Source organism: Pygoscelis adeliae, unplaced genomic scaffold (genome assembly GCF_000699105.1).
Source record: "Pygoscelis adeliae isolate BGI_AS28 unplaced genomic scaffold, ASM69910v1 Scaffold48, whole genome shotgun sequence".
Lineage (NCBI taxonomy): Eukaryota > Metazoa > Chordata > Aves > Sphenisciformes > Spheniscidae > Pygoscelis > Pygoscelis adeliae.
Window position 1 is genome coordinate 3,561,623 of NW_008825618.1, and position 10,067 is coordinate 3,571,689.

The 10,067-nt window shown below is 39.4% G+C and overlaps 1 protein-coding gene across 1 annotated transcript; it reads right to left on the reverse strand.

Moving 5' to 3' along the window:
- Positions 1-327: 327 nt before the first annotated feature.
- On the reverse strand, positions 328-9,531 carry SLC10A2 (solute carrier family 10 (sodium/bile acid cotransporter), member 2). The gene is made up of 6 exons (XM_009333352.1): positions 9,110-9,531; positions 5,817-5,935; positions 4,592-4,680; positions 2,237-2,412; positions 1,551-1,708; positions 328-461 (listed from the first exon to the last, which is right to left on the reverse strand). The coding sequence occupies exons 1-6, from the start codon at positions 9,529-9,531 to the stop codon at positions 328-330; spliced, it is 1,098 nt and encodes a 365-aa protein (XP_009331627.1).
- Positions 9,532-10,067: the final 536 nt, after the last annotated feature.

A 10,067-nucleotide genomic window follows, 5' to 3' on the forward strand; every position in this document is an offset into this window, starting at 1 on the left:
GGCTGGAGTTGGTAATGAAAATAACTGCTTTTTTTTTTAGCAATAGCCCACCTTTATTCTGCCTTTCTTTAAATAAGCTATAATAAAATATTAAATATTTTTAGGGAATTGGCTTCAAAACCAGATTCTACAATTGTAGCAGAAACCGTGTTCAAAATCAAAATAGGAATCTTTCATAAGTTAATAGTTTTAGAGTCTTACTGTGCAATATCAGCAGAACTTCCCCTTTTGTTAAATATTTCCATAAAGCAGTGGCATGTGAAAAAAAAGTTTTAAATAAACCATGTATCTTATATCTTTTCAGCTGGTGGGAACAGAGGTAATTGTCTATTTGGTCTCATTTGATACAAATCCTCCATTTATTTTAGCATGTGATGATGTTGATTTTGAATCCTCTTTTTCCTCTGTTTTCTCGACATCTGTCTTTGTTTTGACCCGGTGTCTTCTGTAAACACGGTAGCCTGGGAATTGGCATATATTTAGTATTACATAAAGAAATTATAACAATTGCCTGAAAAAGACACTAGTAACATGTAGCCATGCAATATTTTCCTTCCTTATATTGTTAAAACATTCCAACACCTCCAGACAATTTCTTTAAAGCTATGTCTAATTATTTTATGTCAACAACACTCATCACTGGAAAAGTACATTTGGAAAATACCAAGGAAAACGTTTTAAATTCTGCATTTGGTGTTTGACTGCTTTGTGCTCCTGTTGTGTGCAGTGACTTTTAAAAGTATCGCCTGTCTCCCTTGGGAAGCCTTTGGGCTCTTGGCCGGGTCTGTGGGACAGACCCTTACTTCTACGTGAGTCCTGTTTGGCAGGAGCTGGGACGTCTGTCCCCACGCCGTTGCCTACCAGAGAGGTCGGAGTCGGGGCTGCGCCTCGCAGGCTGTGTCCCTGGGGCAGTGCTCTGGTGTTGGGTAGGATGGCTGGTTTGGAAGTGGGAGCTCAATAGTCACAGGCTGTTTTAGGTGTGAGCAACAGAGACAAGGTCCCTACCCTTGGTAGGTTAGTTGTAGTAGCGGCAGTGCAACTCATGAGAGGTGTGTGTGGGAGGAAAAAGGGAGCTTTACCTCTAATGGAAGATATTTTCTCACATTAGCCATGAAGTTAATGCCTGTTCTCTCAGCCACTGATAGGAGGGGGAGTTTGTGAATGCTTGTGGGGGTGGCACTGCTGTGCAGCTTTATGCCCAGGCACCCTGGAGTGGTGGAAGAAGACACATTTGCCCTTCCTTGGCCAAGGGTAATAACAATTCTATGCTCAAGGTATTCTCATGTGCCCTGTTGTAGGTGGTGGAGCTCCCCTCCCTTCTGCTAAAAAAAAGGGGTCTTCCAAATCTTGAACTGAGCCTTATATATTCCTAGTTATGTACAGGGCACAGCACAGTGGCGATGCTCAGTAATCATTTGGGTCATTATTTACTTAACTATTTTCCATTTGATTATTTTTATCCCTTCTTGTTTTCTCCATATCCATGAAAGATAAGACTGCTAATAATAATGATAATTATAATGCTATAATAGAAAATATCTATACTTTACCTCCTAAAATTAGTAGTGCAAACAACAGCTGGAAAATGCTGTAGATGAGTGGGAAAGTAAACATCAGTTCAAGTTGTTCAGGAGTGAAGGAGAGCTGTACTATAGTTGAACAAAGCTGAGTGTTTTGCATGCCTGTTTCCAGAGACACTGTACGACATCTAAAGGGAATAATATAAAGACAATCGTGAAATAGCTGCCTGTGCATCCTTATGCTTTTTAGGAATCTGGATAAACATGAAACATACAGTAACAGATAACTGAGAAAATGGTATCCTTCAGCTCACATATTCAACGAAACACTCCACAAGTCATATGTTATATTTGGTAACACTCACTATCTCCCTCTCTTGTAACGATATTTTAAATTGTAGGTTGCTGCATGTTCATGAGAAATTTTACTGCAGTCCAAACCCACTTACAAGTCAGGCCCGTTTCACTCATTTGAAGTGTAGGACACGGGCACACAAGGGGGGAACGTTTGAAAGGTTGGAGGAAATCGTATAGTCAATCTGTAAATAAAAATGTGCACAAGAAAAGTAGTACCCGAGAAACAGGGTTGGGGAATGAATGACTCTGTAGCACAGCTAATGTTTAGGGAGCATTCTCAGCATTGATTAATCATTAAATAAAAACTTTTTTTCACAGCTGAAAAAGACTACAGGTCTTTGTCACAGAGAAATCCATACCTGTGCCAAGACAGACCAGCTACGCGGGCCAGAAAGAATCCCAGAGAATAGCCAGCTGCTGGAAATATGGTGCCAATGATCCATAACTTGGGTGAGATAATCCAGGAGCCTTTGTAAAGTATTCCCCCAACCACAGCAATGAGCACGATGAGGATCGCTCCCACAATGGAACCGATCTGTGAGAGGAAAGAGGAAGGACTGGGTGAATAAGAGACTCCAATGAAATTTAATGGCATCAAACATAGTGTCAAATATGCCCGTGAGTGCCTCTGAGTCACTGAAACATCTTATTAAACATAAAGCCTAAAGTTTATGGCAATGTAATTCACAGCAGGCAGACAGATTAGATAGCTGCCATTTTTCCCAAAGAGGAGATGTATGATGTACTTCAATGTGTGAATACAGATACAGATCAAGGCACAGCTGTAATAGGTATCTATAGCGGATACCTGTAAAACTAGTCTCTTGAAACCTTGGCTATAATTGTACTTAGAGCTGGAGATTAAAAATAATCTCACAGGTGTGAAGTGAGCGAGGAATGGTGCACACATTAAAAAAATTTCCCAGAGTTTTTGGGAAACTGACAGCCCAATAGCTAGTATAATGCACTTTTTCTCGCTGCTTCTTGGACAGTCACACTCTGGAGCTTAGTATAGCATATGCTAACTAGACACTAGATTGTTAGTGACAGGAAATTATTTGCCAAGTGGAGGAGTAAATATTTAATGTGGCTGAAAATTTGTGTTTGAAAACTGGCTGTGAGTTCATATGGCATTTCTACGTAGACATAGTCACTGAATTGAGCTTATTTCCTGGGGCTGAATGTACTGAGATCCTCACCGCTGCTTGCCAAAGAAAGTGATAACTCATTCTTTTCTCAATATCCAGGTAAAATGTCTGCCGTTATGGCATATGTTGCCAGGGATCTCACAGGCAGACTTCTGGGGCTAAGATTACATTTCTCAGCTAAAATGTGTATTCCCATTGAACTGACTTCATCAGTCTTTGGCTGAAGTCTCTTTAAAAACACTGAGTGAACAAGTACTTTTGCTTGACTGAGCTATTAACCACATACACCTAGGAAGAAGAAACATAGTCTGGCCATGACAAGCTCTTCTATTTCACCTGGCACACCGTCTTTGTGCTCTTATCTCCATTTCTTACTATATGGACCTTAATCTGACATCTACAGCTCAATCTTCACTTGATGCTTCATTGTCCTACATAAAGCAAACTCTCAATGGACCCTACTGTGGGTTACTCACCCACTCGGGGTGTTTTGCCCAGAGAGAAAGTAGACTATCTCTTTATGTGAGTTCAAGTCCATCCTTTTCCCTTAACTGATTAAGCAGGAATAGTACAGTTTTGAAACCAGCACTCAATAGTGCCCAAGTTCATAAGTAAGCTGTGAATGCATTTAAAGATACAACACAGAAAGCTAATAGTTCAAGAAAATTAATTGGACTTAAAAGGACCTTATTTGTGTTCTATACTACCTGAGCAGAGAAATGATAACAAAGTATAGGTAGAGTAACCAGTTGCCAGAGAAGTTTTGTTTAAGAAAATTTAGAAAATATGTGTGTTAACTAAGAGTTGTTAACAAAGGCCAAGGGCCTTTATCAGCACGTCTGACAATCACTTTAAACCTAAACCTAAACCTAATGTTCAGAATGATTAATCTGCTGTTAACACTAAATGCAGCTAAGTAGTAGTAGTAGTTGTTGTTGTTATTATTATTATTACTCTTATTTTGGTAATAATAGTTTTTACGAAAACCACATATTTTTGTTGGTGAGAATAGTTTTTACGAAAACCACATATTTTTGATGCATCTGAAACTGTCTTGCAGAGTTGAATTTTGTAAACAGTTTTGTTAGATTTTTTTAACAGTTGGAACATTTTCAAAAAGTTTTTTTAAGAAAAATTGACTTCACACTCAAAATTGCCCCAAAAAATCGATAAAATGGTTTTAAAGTAGAAATTTTTTTTTGATCCAGAATGTTTTCATTTTTTATTATTTTGCAGAGGAAAACTGCTTCCAGTTGACCTGAATGATTTTTCTTCCAATTTCAGTTTACATTATAAGCTAAATGCAATTACTAACATAGTTGTAGCCAAAGACAAAAGTAGGCTCTTTGGATAATGATGGTTTCTAATAATGTATGCAACTCATACATGTTTCTGCAGGGGGAAAGCAATACAGTTCCGCAGCATCTCATTTGTTTTCTGCTGAAAACTTCCCAGCTCTTATGAAGTCAGATACTAATACTATGAATAGCAATATACTGTTGCAGTGGTTCCTCTGATTCCATAATTTGTCCATAATTACTAATGCTTCAGCTTCAGATATCCTACCTTAAGTATGATTTTTGCTTTACTAGGCCATCTGTGATTAACATATATTCCAAATGAAACAGGAACTATAAGAGCTACCAGTGAAATACCTGTAAAAAAGAAGAAAGAAGTTAAGCCCACGTATCACGCAGAAGTTCCCGACAGGAGGACAGACACTGTGTAGAGCAGCTGGGGGTACGGAGCAAGCCTTTGGAGGATATTTCTGGTATGCACACCCCAGAGCATGCATGCATGCTCTACCCACACCTGCCCATTTGCTTTTCTATAGAGTCTGTTGTCTTTGGCAGGCTGTTGAAGTAATTGCCATTCTGCTGAGCTACATGCTCATTCACCTGCATCAGAAAGGCAGACAGAAATTTGAGTGTGCTAATCATCACTATCCTCTGATGTGAGTAGCTATATTAAATGTTCATTTTGTCTGCAGGTGTTTTGCTACTGTACCATATCAACAACTGGTTTAGAGCTTCTTTTGTTTTGGCCTCCCCCCTCCAGTATTTATTTTGAAAGCACAAGCAATGTATGTGATTTTTTTTCCCCAGGACAATGGGAAATGAAATTGAAGAATATGAAAGTGACTCTGCTGGCTTTTAAGATTAGCACAGCATGCAACTGCACTTGATAAGCACTAGGGCCGCAGCTCTGCAAAGCACTGGAGCATGTATTTCTAAATACTTTGACTATTTTCTCTTTGTAGCTGGATGGGATTTTTGACAGGAAGTCAAATGAAGCCACTCCTGGCGGTGTAGATTGCAGCTTTTCAAAGAGACTCAGCAGTTTTAATCACTTGCTTAATTATCCACATGCGCTTAAGTACTTTGCCAGATTATGGCCTCAGCACTTAGCACTTTGCAGGATTGTGCCTTAAAGCTGTTACAAACACTTTCATCCAGGGGAAACAGCTATTCCTGTAGGAATTATTCTATATTCTTATCCCAGTACCACGCACATCTCCAAACCATTTGGAAAGAAAAACATGCACCATCTCATGGTAAATATCTGTACAATATTTATAACGACTTCAAGTCTTTGTTCTGCAGAGTTATGGATGACATGACTAGGTACCTAATTCCCATGGAAGTTATTGGAAAGTAGGAAGATGAATATTTTTAAAAAATCTGGGGTCATTTCTTCATGACTCTGCAGGATGATGGTATAAAGGTGGTTGTTACTAGAGGGAGGATAAAGGAGAGAGTCAGAAGGGAAAGTGCTGGTTCACTGGACTCACCAATGCTGTCATAGGGGAGTACAATTGCATTAGAATCAGTCCATATCTTGCTGTAAACAAAGAGGCTAAGTGGCATCATCCCCATTGCAAGCAGTGTGGAGCAAGTTGTCATGCTGATGCTGCAAAGAAATTGGTTAGAGTGACAGTTCATCTCATGTTAACGTATAGTCTTTCTCATTTTCTTATTATGACTTAACGGCTTATGAAATGTTGGGCAAGAAATGCTGCTGGCTACAGTCAATTTATCCTGTATATCAGGTTAGAAAAAAGCTAAATGGAAGGAATGGCTTCTGCTGAAAAGGAACATAAAATATCAACATATTCTGCAGCCACAGAACAATAACTTTCAGTGCAAATGAGGCAGTCAGACAGGCGGCCATCAGGAAAGTCTGTTGGCAAGTCTGTCTGTGTGCTGCCTGTCCGGCTGGCTTCTGAGAGGTTGGCAAGCTGGACAAGGTCAGATGGACGTCAAATGGAGCTTTCCATTATATCAGCAGTTCTGAAGTGTTAAAATATCACTCTGAAGTCAACAGCATAAACCAAAAATATTTCATTGTCTAGGATGTGTGATGTAATAAAATTCCCTTTTCTGGCTTGTTTTGCTCTAGGCCAGAGTAGGTGCTGAGAATTACTCAGTGAAGCTGAGCATAAGTATTGTTTCTTCCTTGGTTTTTGCGAAGACATTTCTGTATTAAAATATAAAGCCTTGAGACCATCAGACCTGATAAAGCTTGTACTAAAAGATGCATTCTGCTACAGGAATGAAGAACGAGGAAAAGGCTAGACAGCTAAAATAGGGAGGAAATTCTCAGAATCTGAGTAGAATAGATAGAATTATGCCTACAAATCACAATCCTCTGACATAAAAGTAATGAGAGAGGGTTCTAGTTAAGGGACTTTAGAAATTTCCTTATGAGCCTCACTTCTGATTTCTCTTTTGTGTCACTTGCCCTTAGAAAAGGGACTACTGATCCCGTCTCACAAACTGGGCAGATCCAGAGAAATCTAGAACAGTTAATACAGAAACCACAGGAATATCTGCATTAATTTAGGTTCCTGTCACTTTCTGCTTCAGAGTCATTGAATAGAACTTTTTAGGAGCCTCTGGCAAGAGAGTTCCTACACACAGAGAAAAAAGAGCCATGGGCTACAGTTAAGGTCGGGTGAAGCCCCAAATGGATAAAAGAGCTTATTTTTCCTACCTCCATATTTCTTACATCTTCTTACTGTCCCTGTATCTACATCCTGCTCCAAAGTCTGCACATTCTCTAACCTCAGTCCCTGTGCTTGCAGAAGCTCCCGGGGGAGCTGTGGGGGAGAGGAGATGGTGTTTCAGGAGCAGTTGTTCTTGTGAAATATCAAGAGATGTCAAAAACAGATGTGCCTGTGGGAAGCTTCAGAGGATATCATCTGCGTCTGAGTTACTAAGAAAGGTATAAAACCTCATACTTCACCTCCCTGTAATTACATGAGCAGTAGAAAATTAATTCCTGCTCTAACTTGTGGTCTATTTGCACTGGGATGTTTTGAAGCAGGACTATAGACAATGGTGATGGGTTGTTATGTATAAACATAAAATATTATCAGTTAAAAACAAAACCTTGTCTGATATGATAGGCAGTCTTTCTAGAATACTGTGCTGGCTCCAGAAACCAGCCAAGCTACTTATACTGTTATTCTTCTAACAAGAACTGAAGATGCTTGCATTGCCATCTGTGCTGTACCTCCCATATCCTCTGGTCCCTGCATTATTGTCACAAAGATACTGACCAAAAGCCTTTGACTTCTTAAGGTAAAGGTCTTTACCTGAAGAATAACCTTTTATAAGTATTTTCAATTTACTTCACCCTCTGCCAGCATCATGGGATATAAACCCTACTCATATTTATAGCATCATCAATTCGGATTTTTACCACTGATTTCAGTGGCGCGACTCTGAACATATGGAGCTGAGAAAGCATAATTTAGCTCAGTGTATTCTTCCAAGGAAAGATTAGGACAGAATTTCAGACTTGTGCTGGATATCTTTCCATCTGTGGTTTCTTAGACCTGTATTTATTGAAATTAAGTGTCTTATAGTTCTTAATATCATAGGTCTTTCCTCTACAGTGAAGAAGTTGGTGATTAGCAGAGTTGACTTCATACATGATTTGAAAGCAGGTATTGCATTAACACCTGTATATGACAAAAAAGTTCACTGTTTTCAAAGGATGGAAAGAATGTCTTGCTAAAGCTACAAATAGTAACATTCTTAGTCTATTCGCCCTAGCTCCACACTCCACATCTTTCTTACTTTTATTATTTTTTCCATTTCTAGTTCAGACTGGCATATGATAAATTGGACGAATGCTCCAATTTATGTCACTCTGTGGGAAACAGAGAAATGATCCTGTTTATTTTAAAGCAAAGTAATCAGGATACAAAAATAAAAAGATGACTCATTTTTAAAGGCTGTTAGAGTTAATGAACCCCCCATGGAATTTGCATCAACAGTAGGGTTCACTTCTCCTGTGTGTTTGACATCCTAGACCATGCCAGGTGCCTTAAATATCTGTTTCTGAGTTCAGAGCACCCTGTCACTGAGACCATCACACTTGGCCGGCCACACAGGAGTTTTTTCATTGCACCCTATATGCAGGGCTGCCTTAGTCGGTGGCCTGTAGCCTCTAAAACTTTCCCTCAGTTTGAATATGTTGCAGAAGGTGCCAGGAGCAGATAGAATTACCACAAGTGATTTTCGTTTTTATCAGTTCCCAAAGAAAAAATCTATGCCTGTCTATTCATTGTATAGAACACAAAAAGAGGGAAAATATTTTTCCACAGGTGGTCTTTTTGAAGAAACTTTACTTCAAGAACTATTGCATAGCCACTGTTTTGTACACAGAATTCAGGTCCTAAAATCCTTTGTTATTTATTTTTTTTTTACTGCCCAAGGTCTTGCGAGAAACACAACAACAAAAGTAGTTCTAACTTGGACAAAGATTTCATAATCCTTAGTATTTTAGAGGTCTTCATCAATACTATTTTCTGCAACATCTGAAGATTTACAATAAGGACATTTTCTAATATACACAATTCTGTTGTGCTATCTTCCTCATGAATTCTCAACGAACCAAGGATATTTGCTATTCTGCTTATATTTACTACTATTACAGTAACTAAACATCTTTACAAGAAGGAAGTTCTACCATGCATGGGCCAGGAAGGTAAGGAAAAGATCAGACAGTCCTTTTCAATATAAAGTTTACACTGTAAAAAGCTACATGAACTACTTAGAGAATGGCTGCTCTTACCTTAGGTCCATGTCTCCATCCACCCAGTAGGCGATGACATTGGAGGCTGTGCCCCCTGGACAGCATCCCATGATCAGCACCACGACAGCTTGAATAGGAAGCACATTAAAGACCAGGGACAGCAAGAAGGCTGTGAGAGGCATAATTCCAAACTGGCAAAGGAAACCCACAAAAATACCCCAGGGTCTTTTTATGTGGCCCCAGAATTTCTTAAGTTCCACATTGCAACCCATGGAGAACATCACTAAAGCCAGCATGATTGTCAGAACAGTACTTAAAATTATGCTCAAAGTTTCGTTAAAATTATCTTCCGGTAACACACAAGAGGTGCCATTGCAAATAGTAGCATTTGCTGGACAAGCCGTGGAGTTTTCTGCCAAAGACCTAGCGTTAAATTGCTGGGAAAGAAGGTAGGTCTGCATTTTGAAATACAGAACTGGTCAGTACATCCGAGGCAAACTTTCAAGCCTGTGTAAATGGTTATTTGTCAGTGACTCCTTTTAAATGATCCAGGAAGCAATAAAGTGCAATAAAAACTTGAACACTCTTACTATTCTTGCAGGGTTTGGCACAGTGCTGATTCATGTAGTTATAAAAGTTGCACTTGCTTAGTACAGTGATAATTAATCATTTATTCATATGATAATGAGAAATCCCACACCAAAAGAATAGCTGGGTTAATATTTAAGGGTGTAAAGGAGGCTTGTGGTGTAGCTGAGCAGACAAAATGAGAATCACAGGAGTAAAAGTTCAGACTTCATTCTTTGCATTTCTTGCATGCCTTCGGGAGAGCTGCTCATGCATGCATCATTACAGGGGTCTGTGGGGTGAGCGACCGAGACACAAGAAACCATGAGTAGGGGTCCTGAGCTAGGATTTGAAGCTGCAACTCTTGCTAAGTGATGCAGCATTCACCATGGCACACCGGCTCATTGGAATGCGCTGGAATCCTTATCTG

Coding starts and splice junctions, on each gene's coding strand:
- SLC10A2 (XM_009333352.1), bottom strand. CDS start 9,531: ATGCAGACCTACCTTCTTTCCCAGCAATTTAACGCTAGGTCTTTGGCA. Junction 4,681..5,816: donor ACTCCCCTATGACAGCATTG/GTGAGTCCAGTG, acceptor TCTTTTTTACAG/GTATTTCACTGGTAGCTCTT. Junction 1,709..2,236: donor GCTGGTCTGTCTTGGCACAG/GTATGGATTTCT, acceptor TATTCCCTTTAG/ATGTCGTACAGTGTCTCTGG.